The sequence below is a fragment of the Nelusetta ayraudi genome, unplaced genomic scaffold, assembly GCF_046127955.1.
Source record: "Nelusetta ayraudi isolate G7.1 ecotype Tasmania unplaced genomic scaffold, CSIRO-AGI_Nayr_v1 ptg000070l, whole genome shotgun sequence".
Classification (NCBI taxonomy): Eukaryota; Metazoa; Chordata; class Actinopteri; order Tetraodontiformes; family Monacanthidae; genus Nelusetta; species Nelusetta ayraudi.
The window spans coordinates 300,226-316,954 of NW_027466120.1; the positions used below are offsets into that span (position 1 = coordinate 300,226).

Consider the following 16,729-nt stretch of genomic DNA (forward strand, 5'->3'; position numbering starts at 1 on the left):
TGGATTTTTGCGCCACTGCTAATGTTTTATACACATCATCGTAAAAAACTGAAACGCGCACGGGGGAAATTTATAGACCTTTCATACTCCATAAATATGCATATTGCCAATCATCGCTGCACTGTTTGTCGGGGGCTGTAAAGCTTTGGCACCAAGGTCGATTATCAGGGATGGAATGAAATGGTGTTTCCTTTATATTAAACCGTGCTTTAAAATGGTGTTTATCACTATTATACGTTTTTGATGCTAATGTCATATTACACAGAGCTATTCATTTTGTTATTGTTTCTGTCTGTGGAGCTATTTATTTTTCATGTTACTTTTGCTGTTATTTAAGTGTTATATGCAATTTGTTATTAAAGTCTTGAAACATAGTGCCTTTGCTAGTTGTTATTTTTCTATACTTATTGGAGAAACTAATCTGTTGGAATTAAAAATGTGCATTAAAATAGGAGTACAATTGTTCGTCTGATAAATTACAATTCCACAATTTATTAATTATATTGTTTAATTAGTAGAGGGATAGCAAAAAAACAAAACAACAAAAAAAACAACAAGAACTGTCTGAGCAATTTACTAAACACATTTATGGAAATTGAAGACACATTTCACGCCAAATAATGTGACTACAGCCTCGTAAGCGCGTAAGTAAAACCATCAAAATAAAAGCCCAAGTGGAACCTGTCAAAAGCATCCGGGCTATGCACACAACAATCAGCTCGCCGCATTCCACTGCGCTGCTCTGCGGCCTATTACACAAAACGCGGTTGGCGACCATATCTGTCATTGTGTCATCGATAGGTTACTATTCATTTTTCAGCCAAGCCACAGAAGCAGTGAAAGAGCCCGTCAACACGCGGGGCTCCGCTCAAAATGTAGACCAACAGCGTCATCTAGTGTCGAGATGTGTCCCGGAAGCTGTGTGAATCCACCAATCAGATTCGACTGTAGACACAAAGGCTTCCTCCATGTGTCCAATCCACTAACACATTAGGTTTGTTGTTCTTCTTTAAAAAATAACACTACTAATCTTTTCAGAAAATATCTGAGGAAGATGGAGTCACTCTTGAGATCCAAAGCGGAGTCAACACATTCATCATCACATGCATCTGCTTTAAGACCTAAAAAAAATAAAATAAATAAACAACCGTCCGGTATCTCAGTCCTAGCTTAAATTATTGACGCGGTCTCATAATTGTCGGCTGATAGTCACTTTGTGACGATGAGCAGGGGGGGGTCCATCTTACTGAAGTCCTGGGAGCAGTGCGCATGACTCTTCTTTGAACGAGGAGCCCACCACCTCCACCACCAGCGGGCATTAAAACCATAAAGTAATTTAGCCCAGACGTCTAGCCAGTTAGTCCAGTTTGCTTTGTTCGTCTGCGTTTGAGACAAACAGCCGGGCTCCAATAGGGGCTGTAAAACTGGCATTTTTGTCCGCGCCGAGCGGAAACGCTCCTTTAAATTACAGCATCCTGTCCGTATTGTTTGTCACCACAAAAAGGCAATTTAGGCGTCCCAGGAAACAAACGCGAGACTCGGGGCGATCGCCTCTCACGTCAGGCTGCCATGTTGAAAAGCTGGTCACATGGCAATGATGACCAGGACTGAATACAATTCTAATATACATATATATTGGAATTTTGTGTATACATATGGATGTATGGATATGTGTGTGTGTGTGTGTGTGTGTGTGTGTGTGTGTGTGTGCGCGCGCGCGCGCGTGTGTATAAAGTATAAATAAGGATGTGTATATATACACTCACATATATATCAATACTTTCATTTGAAAGTTGTTTAATGGGTTTCCTGACTACATCTTGACATGTCACGCCTAATACAATTAAATAAATAACACAGCCTCTCATGTTCTTGTAATTAAGGTACACTGTATTGACTTGTATGAAATAAATGAATCTGTAACATACTACAATGTTTTTCCCCCCAACCAAAAGCAGCCGCCTGCTTGTTTGTGAAATATGCCGTCTTGTCGCACAGCCAAAACGAGGAAACGTGTGTGTGTGTGTGTGTGTGTGTGTTTGATCTTAAAAAGCATAGTTGGAGAAACAAATAAGACATGAAATGAACAGTCTGTCAGAGTCTGAATTCCTTTTACAGTCAATGAATGTACAAATGCTAAGCTTCATTTTTTTTTTTTTTTTTTTTTTTTTAAAGGTGCTTTAAGCTCCTTTTGACTGGGGTTGTATTTTAAATAGCAGTTGCAGAAAAGTTCTGGAAGCAATTTTTCCTTTTTACCCCCGAAGAAAAAAAAAAAAACATTTGTTGAGGGTGAAAAACTTATCCCATGCTGATTATTAGAACGCCACTTCCTGTGGCTTCGAAATCATCTAAACGGTTTTTCCAATTTGCTGTGTTTCCGTTGCATGGATTCCTTTCGTGCAACTCTGTATCTCTGACTAAATTCGGTCCAAAGCAGCAACATCTCCACCAAGACACAATCAGAACACACGATTAAAGAACTTTTTTTTACTTTTTTTTTTAATATGTTTATATTTGCAGATACTCTATAGATAAACTTTACGGCTACGGTCCAAAAGAGAGTAAAACATGACACAAATACAACCACAGCTACACAAAAATACAAGACGGTCAAGCCCGGTCGGTGTTTCTGTACAAAATACTACACTTGCACAACAATTTACAAAGGAAGTAAACGCGAAGCAAAAGAAACGTTCACATTATAAATTATGGATTTGGGAAAATTAAAAAAAAATAAAAATAATTCAAGTACTTTCTCACCCCAGACAGCTACGCGTGTCTAAACTGCATGTTTATAGTTTCTCATACAAAACAAACAAAGTTATTCCTTTGTAAACGTAGAATGTTATCGTCCCCATTTGTTTTATATGTCTGACACAATTGTGCATATAACACTCAGCAGTCTCTCCGGATTGGGGTGAATAATAGAAAAATCCAACAAAGTGATAAATATAAAGAGAGAGTAGACGGCGTCCTGTCCACGTGTACGTTTGTGATCGAGTTGTTTCTCTGCTTGCAGTCCACGTTATTGTTCCTTGCTGTCGCCCTTTTCTTTGTTCATTTTCTTCATCTTCATGCGCCGATTCTGAAACCAGATTTTGACCTGCCTCTCGGTCAGATTCAGAACCCTGGCCACTTCGAATCGGCGGTCCCGAGTAAGGTACATATTGAATAAAAACTCCTTTTCCAGTTCGAGAGTCTGGTACTTTGTGTAAGGGCATCGCTTCTTCCTGGTGGAGCGGGCATGAATCCAATTTGCCACTGGGTTATCTGCAAATGATCCCCAAAAACCAAAACATTAATAGTCACATAAATAAATCAATACATATATATTTTAAAAAAAACCAAACAAACAAACAATCATATTAAAAAAAATACGCGTGCATTGAAAATGTACAAAAACAGGTTGAAGTCCAAAAAAGCGTTTCAAAGTAAAAAAAAAAAAAGAAAGAAAAAAGAATAAAGGATATATTGAATTAACTATTATATCCAAGGCGATTCCGAATTGTTCATTTATAATGGGGGGGCAAACTAAATGATCTATCTCCTGAGCCCTGCACTGATTCTCTCTCTCTTGACTTGTGAGTAAAGCCGTCATAAAATAGTCAATGCGCGTATTCAAATGCGCGTATTCATTTTATTGGCCCATAAAATGGCCCATGGTTCAAGCCTTTACAGGTCCGTGGTGAAAGTCCTCCAGTATGTCCCTACATTCCTCAACTTGGCTGGAAAAGTCATGTGAATTAGCTATGGACCAAGACAGCAGAGCACAATTTAATAATATCTGGCAAAAATGTTTCCAATGGGGGATCAAATTGAGCCAAAATGTGAAACATAAAAGAATAATACATTCTATCTCTTTTCTTTTAATAGCAGGTTGGATATTCGGTTAGCTTGCCGTGCGTGAAGGTACATGATCAAGTCATATGTGTAAAAAATAAATAAATAAATAAAATGAATATATCTTATAACTCATTTATGGGATCATCTTAATAAGGACACATGTAGGTTCTTCCCAGTAGGCAACGAGCCTCCAAAATCAACGTCTTCCTGTAGGTTGGAGACCATGTTTACAACCCCGGCTGGTTTTATTGCCCCAACATTAGCCCAGCGTTTGTCTTTTATAGTTCCTAAGGCTTTGCCCCTTTAACAGAGGCGATTCCGAATGATGGGAGGGGGGGGGGGGAAATGGCCATTTTAAACATAACAGATCGTCAAACATATCTTTTAGGCAAAGCAGTCAAACACAATGTGAACCCCAAGGCTCCCACCCGCCGACCGGTAAAGACGTGAAGGAGCTTGAACTTACTCGGGTCCAGCTCCGGCTTCTCGTCTTTATGCTTGCCTGAAGCCACGAGCTCCGGTTCGGGGGAGGGGGTATTCTGGTGCGTCTTGTCTCGCGCGTCAGTGGATGAGCAATACAGATAATCCGTGTAGGTCCGTCCGCCGGAGCCGAGGCATTCGCCGGCTCTGTGCGTGTCCTGAAAGGCGTCGGGCTTGAGCCCGTAGTGCCTGCCGTTGGCCGGGTAGCCGTGGAAAGGCACAGCGCCCGACATGGGCTCCAGCCATGAGCGCATGTACCTCGAGTCTGTGCCTAAGTGAGCTTGGTGACTGTACGGATGGTAGCCCACCGAGGACTGGGAGTGCACGGGGGCCCACGACGTGGAGAAGACGGGCGCCTTGGGTGCGAAGCTGCAGGAAGGATAGTCGCCGCACTCCGTCGGTCGAGGGCCGGCTGGGTGCGAACCGGGAGCCGAGAAGCGCGCGGCGGCGGCGGCGGCAGCGGCGGCGGCGGCGGCGGCAGCAGCAAGGACATCCTCGTTCTCGTGGCTGATCAAGGAGTCCACATAATAATTACTTATGGGACCCGTGGTCGACATGTCGGAGCTACCCCGGACTCTTTTACATGCATCCGATTATTATATGGAGTGTATGTGTACTTTTTTCATCTAGCCATAGAACAATCAGGGCAGGTAATTATTTCTCAACGCTTCCTCGGCTGCTATTGGCTGCTGCGTCGACACGTGATTATATTTACCCCTCGCAAAAAAAAAAAAAAAAAAAAAAATTCTACAGTGGATCAATGCGCCGCTTATTGCGAGAGATACAGAAGCAAATGAACCGGGTTAAAAAAATAAAATAAAATAAAAACAAAAAAACGTTAAGAAAAATGTCCACTATTAATGGGAGTCAGTTGAAGAGCGGTGCTCCTTTTCACAGACAAATGTGAGCGCCGTGAACAGTGGCTCTCTGTCTCCTAGTCGCAGCACAGACTTGCGCCACATCACGTCTGGGGCACTATTTGATGGTGTAATCAATCTCTGTCCGCCAAATTCCCCACCTCGGTTCTGCGAGGTGGATAGTGTTTCCTCGTTTTTAACTTTTATTGGACGCCAGACATCTTTTTTTAATGTTTACCAAATCGTACGAACGTTTAATAAAAGTTTCAGATTTATAACTTCCTGTTGAACGAGGCTTATGTTTGTGTGGAAAGGGGGGGGGGCGTTGACTGTCGAGGGGAAGAATGGGAGGAAAAGCGTAAGGATGTGACAGTCATAAAAACGGCACTTTCCCCCCTTAATCGAGGGAGTAGAGATCAAATAGTCCCTAAATGGCATCCGCATGATAGGAGAGGAGGGGATTCAGATTGCTGTCGAGCAGCCCAACTACATCGCGGCTGCGTTCGGCTCGCGACCGTTCCCTGATTTTATGCCCATCGATAAATTTTAACGAGGACCATTTGATTGTTCATAAACGTGCCGTTAATAAGGCTACAGCAGCGCTCCTCGCGTAAGAAAACACACAGCGGCAGAATGGAACGGGGGGGGGCGCCAAACAATTGCTACCAGAACGAGCGAAGACGGAGAAGCCGAGGAGAAGAAGAGGCTTGCAGCGCAGAGGAGGTAAAAAGGTTCGTTAAAGAGCGAACTGGAAGGCAGCTTGGAAAACACGGGCTGAGCTGGCAGGAGTTTACTGTGCTGCCCCGCAATATAGCGACTTGTCATTTAGTGGGCTGTGAAACAACCCTGAACTCATCACCTGGGCTGCTGCAGCAAAAACCCCCGCCGAGAACACAACACACAAAAAAAAAAAAAATACAATAAAAGTGAAGAGGCATATCAACCTCACCCGGGTCAGCAAGAGTCACAGGAAACTGTGACGAGACTAATTGTGGCAAGTGATACATGTTGAATGCAGGCGTGCAGGGGGAATCAAAACAGTGTGTTAGCCGCGCTGAATTCCAATAGCTGTGCGTAACAGCCTCGATGTTCATCGCGTGCTGGTTTTGGTGCGGCAGTTGGCCTATTATTTCAGTCGCGTTTTCACAAAGATTGATGTTTTATGATTGTGTGCATGCGTGCTCGTTTCCGTGCCCGCTTTTGATGTGTGTCCGTGACTGCAGTTCGCCCCTCTCTCTCTCTCTCGCTCCACACAGACACACAGACACACACACACCCCTCCCTTTGGATCAGCAATTTAGGAAAAAAAAAACAAAAAAAATGAAGAAGACAAAATCCTCGACTATATTATTGCGGACTTTAACAACATGAGACCAAAACGTTGTTTCTTTTTGTACAGCTAGTCATTACATCCAACAGCAAAATTATAATGTCACAAGCCAACACAACCACACTGCGTGCGCTCACTTGCCCCGCATGTCCAAATGAATGACAGATATAAAAGTCAAATAAAAAGCGAGGAAACGGCTCTGACAGATTTTATAAAGTAAATGTTCAATATTTAGAAACAAATCTTTCTGTCCGCCATTACAAATAAGACCGACTATACTGTATGGTGTCAAGTATATTATAGACAAATATGCGTTTCCCCCTGTGTTGTCCCTATATTTGTGTGTGTGTGTGTGTGTGTGTGTGTGTGTGTGTGTGTGTGTGTGTGTGTGTGTGTGTGTGTGTGTGTGTGTGTGCGTGTCAGACGTTCGAGATGCAAACCAACAACTGAACAACTGCTACTATCACCGCGAAGGAGTGCAATGTTTGACACGTGCTGCTGGGTTCAGACTCAACCATGACATTTTAAAGGCCAGACCCCGGCAAGCACATGGAGCAGTGTACTTAAATGTGCAACTTCAACGGGCCTGTAAGCGCCACACACTGGCGGGTATATTATTTTATTTTATTTTTTCCCAAACACACGTTTCCAAAGATAATCCGAATGTTGAATTGCGTCGTCTCCTCCGTCCCCGGAGTTTTCGTGCATGTTGAAGGTTCAGGCTTTGCTTATACTGCCGCTGCCATTAAATCAGAATGAAACTGTCCTCTTGCCATTTATTGCCATAACGTATGGCCATATAAATACATATCACATGTCTCACGTAAGTATGACGTGAAATATCCAGACCTGCGATTTTTCTCTTTGTGTAAACCAAACCCCAGCAATTGTTTTTCTTGTGTGGGTACGGTAACGTGTGTGTGAGCCACTGACGACGCTTGTGTTTGCGTGGAGTAGGTGTGTGTGTGTGTGTGTGCGTGTAATGGCAGGAGGAACCTTAATATTATGAATAGTTGTATAGTTTATGTTGCCTTTACTTTGTTTATCCACGTTTTTTGATCGTCAACAATAAAATGAAGTGTGATTTAAAAAAAAAAAAACTTGTCGTTTCTACTCATTTTTGTTCATCTGTAACACAATTTTAACAATAATTATGATTATTATACTGCCCTCGCTCTCCCTCTCTCTGTATATATATATATATATATATATATATATATATATATATATATATATATATATATATATATATATATGTATACATATAATTTGTTGATCCCAAAGGCTTTACGATGTAGATGAGAAATTACAGCTATTCGTCATCTTTTAATTTAGTACAACAATGACTTCTACCATAGTATTAGGAAATACGTTTGACATTTATATTCTTTCAAGTAAATCGTTGTAAAAATAAATGTTGAACTGAATTCAAGTCAAGAACCCTCCACAAAAGCCACTTCACCTCATGAACAGACCAAGCGTCTGACAGTGGCGCTACACTGGGCTTTCGTTTACAGAAAACAAACAAACAAATAAATAAATAAATAAAACAAATAATGATTAATTGCCCACAAATAAACAACGTGAGCGAGAGGACTAGTGCACAACTCAAAGGGAGAGTACACGATGTCGCAGTATAAACCAGCCCGGCCGTTTGGCGCAGCCACATCAGACGGTCGCTTTTTATTTCGCACACGTCATGACAGGTAAATCTCGCTTTATTTGCATCCACGTTTGTCTTCAATTGCCCACAAATGATTTTTGACTGAGCGCAGTGCCAGATTGACTCGGATTAATCGCTGTATTTGCTTCTCAAACAAAAGATCTACAAATAGGACAAGGTTGGTTTGGGACATAGGCCGCGAGATCGTAATCATTTCTTTGACAACATTAATCAAACGGGGATAGAGATTGTCGATGTGATTGCAGGGATCAAATGAAGACAATGCGGACTGAATGTTAAAATAACAGTGATAATAACATTGACAATATGAAAATAAGATTGGCTTTTAATTTACCCAAAAAATATTCTCATTCATTTTGTCCCGTTATTGTGAGTCCGCCACACCACACCATTCTCCGAGCCAAGTGTTCTCTTGTTAAATTACTCTCCTGTATCGGATACGCACAGTCACATTTCATAGGTTACTTTATAAGTTCACGGTGGCGCTATCAAATGTACTGTTCTTCAAAGTGGAAACGACATAGAAAAGTTATTTATATCGCGGAGGCACGGATCAGATCTTCCGCGAGCACGGCTCGCAGATAACCACACTCGTCTCTTTTTATCGGCCAACATTTGGCGCTGAAACTCGACATATGGAAAAAATTAGAGCGGATCTGACGCGTTATTTATAGCGTCTCATGTGCGAAACAAAAAGCGTCTAGAGACAACCGGGAGTTTCAGTGTACAACTTGAAAGGCCACACAATTATTTACGTTTCTGAGTTCTTACTCAGAAATATTCCGATTCATATTTTTTTTTTCCAACGTTAAGCCCATTTGGAAAACACTTTTCGTGTTTTTAATCCACTCACATTCTTGCACATATATATATATATATTTTTTATTTTTTTATTTTTTTAAACATAGATTTGGCATTTTGCAATCTCGCCATGAAGAGATTGCAAACTGTCAAATCCTCGGCGTACCTCGAGGTTTCAATTAAAATATCCTTTAGGTTTTAAGACTTTATTTTTTCGAATAATAAAAACCAAGTAATGTATCAATTGTGTCCTTTTGCAAAGCGATTATTTGCTTATTGTGGTGCAGGAATATATATATATATATACATATATATATATATAATCAAGGCCATGTTTCAAGTTTCAGATCCCTCGATTTATAAGAACAACACATGCAACATTTTCCAAAAAAAAGCACGTTCATCGTATTGTTTGCCAACGTTAATATTGCTGACATTGTAACATTATCAGCACCATGATACATAAAACAGTGGCATCCTCCGTTTTCCTGATATCTCCCTTGCTGATATAATGAATCATGCTTGTCAGAAAAGAAAGAAAGAAAAAAAAAGCAGGGGAAATAAAGGAAACGCCGCTAGCGCCTTTGCTTCTTGTCTGATCATGCCAGTGGCAGTAACGTATCCTGAGCTGTCCCACTGAATTGTCTGCCTGCAGCCCTCACTTCCTGTGCGCCACTACAAAGTGGAATAAATTGCTTTATGCCTATATGGTTTTAGGGTGAGTCTGCGCCGCTCTCGGGGCTGTTTCCACCGCTGTAAAAGTCTTTGTCAGTGACACATTCCAGGGGAGACACCCATTCACTGGGCTGAATGAAAGTGACTTTGGATTCCAGACTGTCTCTTCCAGTTGCACCACCACCAGAGGGAGGGAGAGGGTGCTGAGAAAACAAGGCAAAATGGTGACCAGTATAGACACTGGTGACAGAAAGATGTGCTGACTGCCCCTTGCTGGCTTAAACAAGTGTCTTATTTTTTTTGGACAAGCCCATCACTTTCTTCATGATGCTAATCACTACTTTCCACCAATGGATCAGCTCCGGCCTATTATCTATCAATAACCCTTTCAAATGGATTAATAATGACTCGAAACATACATATTCCGTGACGGCCAGTTGCTCGCTGGTGTGCTATAATGGCTAAATAAATTAGACATGTGTGGCAGCAGTTCGTCATTCCAATGATGCGGGGCTGCAATTTAAGGGTCGGGCTAATTCCAGAAGAAATGAGATTTTTATTGTCAATAAACGCCGTCCGACGTTCAAGAAAGTGACTGTTAATTGAGAAGAGCAGGGCAATGGTGAAAATCCTCGCCATGGATAAATCAACATCTTGTTGAGGGATGAGAGAAATTAACCTGATGGCGTATTAAAAAAAAACAAAACAAAACAAACAGCCAATGCAGAAAGAAGCCTATGACAGTTTCAATCAGCTAATGTTTGCAAGAATGACCTCAAAGGGGAGTCTGTGATGCTTATTGAAGTGTGTCAGCATTGTTCACTTCCAACATAAGAATTGCTTCCACTGATGCCAGACGCCTCGTCGTCAGAACAATCCTCTCAAACGTGCAGGAAAGCACCGGCATCTGCAGCAGCAGCGGCAGCAGCAGCAGCCGCCGGGACGTATATATGCTCGCAATTACTCTGATGCAGATATCAATACACAGCCACTTCCTGCATATGGATCCGCCCGTCAGGCGAGGGAATGAGTCAAATGACTGAGCTGTATCAATCTGTCGGTCTCTGCACGCGGATCGTCATGAAGCAGCTGACGGATGCAAAGTCTGGGATCTCCAAACCCCGCGTTGTTTACAACCCATTCTCCCACAGAGAGCCTCACAAGGTTTTACAGCCCACCACAAACTCGCAGCAAAGGAAGAATACGCCTCTGTCCGCGCGGCATCCGCAGCCCCAGTTCATTTACAATGCCATTTGCCAGGGGGACGCGAGGGACTATAGAGGGGGTGGTAATTCGGCGGAAATTGTGCCCTTGATGAAGACGAACTGACGTAATCAAGGCAGTTTCTTGTTGCCGAGCCAGGAAGCCAACCCCAACAACATGAAACTACCTAAACCACGCTCCAGCTTCGCGCAAAAGAGGGTTAGAATTCCGTGGGAAAACGACAATGCGTGCAAAAAAAAAAAAAAAAAAAAAAAGCCAAGTGAGGATTAACACTGTCCAGCACAAAGAGCAAAAAGGCGAGTACTGTCAACAAACGCGCTGCTTGGTCTGTTGTTTAGGGTCTGCAAACATCCTTGCATTTTCCTTTCACATCTTAGCAAAGCTTGTCTCCGCTATTTATCTATTTTCATGTTTTCATCTCGGTCCATGAATCCAAGTCCAACTGACTTTTACGCAGGATGAAAAAAAAAAAAAAAAAGAATCAGCAGCATTTCAACTTCTTGGAAACACCATACAGAAGCAATTCATCAACTCGCATTTCTTGATCGCAGCAAGCCAGCAAAACAAGGTAGAAAGACAGACAGGACAGACAGGACAGAGTGGGCAAAGTAGCAGGCTGATATCCACCACAGCTCAGCATAAACACATCAGCGTGTGCAGGCGTGCACCGTGCGTGCCACCATCAGAGCTGTCTAGCGAGCTCAGCTTGACAGACGCGGCGTAGTTTCCCAAAGCGGGGAAACGCAGGAGGGGGGCGGGGGGGGGGAAGAAGAAGAAGAAGAAAAAAATGACAGAAAACTCCAGAGTCCTACCTTGACTCGCCTCCTGCTGAACGGCTCCACGGGGTGCGCGCTGCTCCACGTGTTTGCCATACTGTTGTTATTGTTCCGGCAGCCGTCGCTGTCCTCTGTTTTTTTTTTTTTTTTAAATCCACCATCTAGCCCTCATCTGCCGCTGCCAAACTGTCCCTGTTATCCCGGGTGAAGTCGGCGGCGGCGGCGGATCCATCCAGATCCATCGCCTCGGCTGGATCGTGCAGTTTGTGCCGTGTGGATTAGCCCCCCTCCGCGCGCGCACACACACACACACACACACACGCTCTCTCTCTCACACACACACACACACACACGCTCTCACACACACACTCACACACACACCTTTAAACGCATCTTTACTGCTGCAGCACATTATATTTGCAGATCATAAAATCCACCCCCAACGCTTTCCAGGGCGAACCTGACATTAGAATTTTATGACCTTGACTTACTGTGGTCACCTGGATAATATTTAAATCAACGTTATAGTCGCTCACTAAAAGTGCCACGATCTCCTTCCTCCCCGTCCGCAGTGTCTCCTCTCCCTCCCGAACTCATTTCCACTTCTATGCCAGAGGAAGGACAAGTTGATGATACCTTTCTGTCCCCCCTCCACCCCCCTCCTCCTCCTTTTTTAATTGTTTAGGAATCGTTGGTCGTGACACAGCTTTTCATATTTCGCCCGCAGCAAACAGGACGCAGAGGCTTGCGAGTGGCAAAAACAAACAAACATTTTTCTCGAGGCTCAGAGACAGTGGCTGCGCTGCTGACATGGCAGTCCTTATCTTTTTTGGGGGGGGGGTTGGTCACAATTGTTCGTCAGAAAAATTTTTTAAAAAAATGTTCATCACTTTTCGACAGCAGCATCTCGCTCGTTCCAACGCCTCCCAAGTGTCCAAATGAAGTCTGTAGTCTTATAGTGAGGAAGGCACGCCTTGCGAGTGTGCGCGTGCGCCTCTGAGGGCGTGTGCATGTGCACATAAAAAGAAAATTTATAACTGATAAGTGGGTGCATTAGAAAGATTATAAAAGACAGTGTGTGCGTGTGCGTGCGTGCGTGCGTGTGTGTGTGTGTGTGTGTGTGCGTGCGGAGGTGGGGGTTGGGGGGTTGGGGGGGGGGGGGTGAAAATGTTCAGCAGTAGTTGTAAATGGCACAGTGCTCCCTCTCTCGACTCTCCCTGTTGAGCTTCTTCAGCTTCATGCGTCTGTTTTGAAACCAGATCTTGACCTGTCTGTCGGTCAGGTTGATACTCCGGCTGATCTCCAGGCGGCGCTCCCGAGACAGATACATGTTGAACAAGAACTCCTTCTCCAGCTCCAGCGTCTGGTGCTTTGTGTAGGGACAGCGCTTCTTCCGTCCACTCTTGGCTTTTAACCAGCTCCCAGTCGTCTTGTCCGTGCACGCCTCGTCTAAACCGGAAGGAGATATTGGAAATGAGAGGATTAAAAAAGAGAAGAAAAAGAAAAAAGGATAGAAAATCGGACAGAAAAAAAAAAAAAACCCCGAGCCAGTAATCCCGTGCAGATGTGCCATCCCTCAGTAGGGACAGGATGCTAATCACAACACGCCCATTTCCATACAGGCTGCTGTCCATGCATCTGGAACCGCGGTGTTTAGCGGGGAGTTTGATCCTCCGTGTCTCCCGCCTGAGTGAATGAACGTCCCACCTTTGACTGCAACACCTAGTGGCTTTTGTGTCTGCTGTACCACAATAATGAGATGGAATCAAACTGCGCTGCCTTGCACGCGGTGCAAGCGCTTCTTTGTCTATGTTGGACCTCAGACTCCCATAAAAATTTTATGACACAGCGCGCCGAAGCCAAACGTAAAATTTCGGGCTCGTTTCATAACAAAAGGAGGAGAGTCTCTGTGGCGTGCATGGGGGATTCATGAAATAAATAAATAAATAAATAAATAAATATGGACAAAGAAACAGCGCGTGTCTCTTTTTCAGCGGGGGAGAAAAAAAAAATCCCACTGCTGCACGTTCAGTTAATTTCTTGATTAGTTTGCGGCCTCCTGGGAATAACGCCCCAGTCACGCACGCTCTTGCGCGCGCGCACGCACGCACACGCAGACATACACACACACACACACACACACACACACACACACACACATCACATGCAAACGACACGCAGGTTACAGTAGGATAATTACCTTAATGTGAACACTCAGTGTGAGGCCCGCATTTAATCATTAGCAGAAGATTTAATTCAGGAGCAGAGGAGTAACACTCACACACACACACACACACACACACACACACACACACACATTGAAGGGACGATCTCCTTCAATTTAATTAAAATCAAGTGAGTCGAGTTGGACTTCATGAAGCTGTTTGTTAAACAAGGAACAATAACAAGACATGAAACTAGAAACAATCGGATATAAGAAAATAATGTTCAGTATGTTGTTAAATTTGAGTTTACAAAATATGATAATATAAATATAAATAAATTGTAATGAGTGTCGGCAATAATAATAATAATAATAATAATAATAATAATAATAATAATAATAATAATAATTAAAAAAAACAAAAACAATCCGCCATTAATTATATGTTAACTGAAAAGATTTACGCGCTGTCGTCAATAGGAATTAGGAATTGGTAAATAAGAGAGAGAAAATGTGTGTTTTTCGACGATTTGTAAAAAAAACACAAACAAATTTCTGCCAACCTATTTCTTCCACAAGAAAAATACGTAACTGGTGCCCCAGAAAAAAGAAAGATATTTTACAAATTTCTTTTATTGCAATTTTAATAATAACATAATTATTCTAAAAATGAATGCCAAATGCAAAAAGTGCAATTACTTTAATTATACTTTTCATCCAACGCAACGGGGGCAACCTTGAGTTTCATTTAAAAATATATTCAGGCACTATCACAAAGAAATGTTTTCAATAAAGAATAAATAGCCCTGGATGGATCAGAATAGGGAAGTGTAAAAATTACAATTCTAAAAATGGCGTCGTCTCACGATGTAACCGTGTGTGCTTGTGTGTGTGTGTGTGTGTGTGTGTGTGTGTGTGTGTGTGTGTGTGTGTGTGTGCCCCCATCTCCTCACATTAATGGAAAGGTGCTAAATGCCACGGGCACCGTAGCGCCTGCCCGCCGAGCCTGTCAAATGCCCGGCAGTGTGCGCTATTGGGCCGTGACGCAATACATCGTGGACACACACACACACACACACACACACACACACACACACACACACACACACACACACACACACACACGGCGAATTCATGGATTCACGCACGTGTGGTGCAACAGGGTGCTTGTACAGCTAAACAGCATCGCACCTTTATGTTTTTCACGCGTGCACGGCTTTCTGGAGCAGATTTGGCGTCATCTACCTTTTGATTCCTCGTCCGAGTTCTCTGAGCAGCTGTCACTTTTGGCCTTCTCCTCCTTCCTGCGCTCCTTCTCATCCGTCTTCGACAACTGTGCCGTTGTCTCCTGCTGCGTCGTTTTGCTGCAACTTACTGTCGACTGCGATCCAGGCCCAGCAGATGTCGCCGAGGGAGTGACAGAGGAAAAGCCCGGGGGAAACTGCTGCTGCTGCTGCTGCTGCTGCTGCTGCTGCTGCTGCTGCTTCTCCTCGCTGTCGCCGTACACCTGGAAGCAGCCTTTCGACGAGGTGGCCGTTTGCTCGGGCCGGCAGCTATTGTCTCCGAGCCGGATGTAAGTGGCCGACTCTGTTGTTGTCTCTTTCCTCTTATTGCTGCCATTCTGATAGAGGCAACAAAACGCCTCCTCTTTGACGTTTCCGCCTGGGAACGAGCAGGGTTGTAAACACTGGGCAACAGGTTGCCGGTCCCCGCCGCTTTTGGAGCCCGGCGGGCTCCATGAGGCCAGCTGTGTTGACAGGTAGGGCGCATCCTGAAACGTCACGCCGCCCGCAGGAGCCTCGTCCCGTTTGTGCAGCAGTGGAGATGGTCCGACCCTCGCAATGTTTCTCATCATTGAATATCCGTAGTCTGCAGCCGCGTGGTTGTACATTCCAGCGCTGCCGGAATAAGCTTCACTCCTAAAGGAAGATGATCCTCCCATTAAGGAATCCATCAGGAAGTTATTCGGACACGACATGTTTGCATGGGCCAACAACAATTATTATTATTTTTTTCCTTTTTTTTTTCTTTGGTTGGCTTCCAGTCAACTGCTGCTCTGAACTACGCGGGATTACACCAGGACAAAAGGGGGACAGTAGAATGCTGACATCTTTTGGAAAGGGGTTGCAAGGAAAAAAAAATATATATCAGTAACATTATGGATGCTGGGAGACATGTCATGTGATTTTCAGACCAATAGCGTCGTGGAATTGGCCTTGGTGCTCCAGACTGGCGTGACGTCAGCGCGGTCAAGTTGGTGAAGCTGGAGGTTTTGGGTGGAGCAAGAGCGCCACCTAGCGGCCAAAGGCTGGTAAAGGCATCGGGCCCACGCCGGCGGGAACAAAGGACTGCTGCCGGATGGGGGGTGTTTACATGGCACTTCCTACGTGGCTATTGACAATCTGTTACTTTTGAAACTTCACAAAATAAAAAGGTGGTTCGTTCGACATCCCGAGGCCAGAAAAGTGAAGTTGAAGACAAGGAGGGTTTGGGTTTTTTCTTTGATTCTTTTTTTTTTTCTTTTTTTTATTCTCGTTGCCACAATTTATTAAGGTAAGAAGTACACATGCGTGACCTTAAAAGAAAAATGCTGACAAAAACATTCACGTTTAAAATATGGCGTTTTGGTGTTAACGCTGTGAACTAGACTTTTTTTTTTTTTTTTTTACCTTGTGAGCTGTTGTGTAATAACTTCAAATTTGAACGTACGCTTTTGTGTTTGACCTAAATTTGCTTTGTATCATTTTTCTTAACCGTCTGTAACTTTTTAGTCGAACCCTACTTCTTTCAGTAGTTGTGTAAATTAAAGTCGAATGCCTTCTACTTTTATTTTCACGCTTTAACGCAACATTTTAACATTCAACATTGCATTTATTTACCATTGACTCGGTCTGA

General features: G+C 43.5%; 2 protein-coding genes across 3 annotated transcripts; both read right to left on the minus strand.

The window, feature by feature from the left end:
* Nucleotides 1–2,182: 2,182 nt before the first annotated feature.
* On the minus strand, nucleotides 2,183–12,756 carry hoxc9a (homeobox C9a). Of its 2 annotated transcripts, XM_076042362.1 has the most exons (3): nucleotides 11,707–12,756; nucleotides 4,310–4,830; nucleotides 2,502–3,270 (listed from the first exon to the last, which is right to left on the minus strand). In XM_076042362.1, the coding sequence occupies exons 1-3, from the start codon at nucleotides 11,829–11,831 to the stop codon at nucleotides 3,026–3,028; spliced, it is 891 nt and encodes a 296-aa protein (XP_075898477.1). In that variant the 5' UTR covers nucleotides 11,832–12,756; the 3' UTR covers nucleotides 2,502–3,025. The 2 variants fall into 2 exon arrangements, with proteins under 2 accessions (XP_075898478.1, XP_075898477.1); XM_076042363.1 differs by lacking the exon at nucleotides 11,707–12,756 and having other exon boundaries at nucleotides 2,183–3,270; nucleotides 4,310–5,496.
* On the minus strand, nucleotides 12,508–16,319 carry hoxc10a (homeobox C10a). The gene is made up of 2 exons (XM_076042361.1): nucleotides 15,080–16,319; nucleotides 12,508–13,119 (listed from the first exon to the last, which is right to left on the minus strand). Exons 1-2 carry the CDS (start codon nucleotides 15,810–15,812, stop codon nucleotides 12,842–12,844), a joined length of 1,011 nt encoding a protein of 336 aa, XP_075898476.1. The 5' UTR covers nucleotides 15,813–16,319; the 3' UTR covers nucleotides 12,508–12,841.
* Between the last annotated feature and the right edge of the window lie 410 nt (nucleotides 16,320–16,729).

Excerpts from the sequence above, each read along its gene's own strand:
- hoxc10a (XM_076042361.1), bottom strand. The coding sequence starts at position 15,812 with ATGTCGTGTCCGAATAACTTCCTGATGGATTCCTTAATGGGAGGATCA. Across the intron at positions 13,120-15,079 it reads CTCGGACGAGGAATCAAAAG|ACGAGGCGTGCACGGACAAG; the intron begins GTAGATGACGCC and ends CTTCCGGTTTAG.
- hoxc9a (XM_076042362.1), bottom strand. The coding sequence starts at position 11,831 with ATGGTGGATTTAAAAAAAAAAAAAAAACAGAGGACAGCGACGGCTGCC. Across the intron at positions 4,831-11,706 it reads TCAGCAGGAGGCGAGTCAAG|CCACGAGAACGAGGATGTCC; the intron begins GTAGGACTCTGG and ends CTCCTTGATCAG. Across the intron at positions 3,271-4,309 it reads GAAGCCGGAGCTGGACCCGA|ATAACCCAGTGGCAAATTGG; the intron begins GTAAGTTCAAGC and ends GATCATTTGCAG.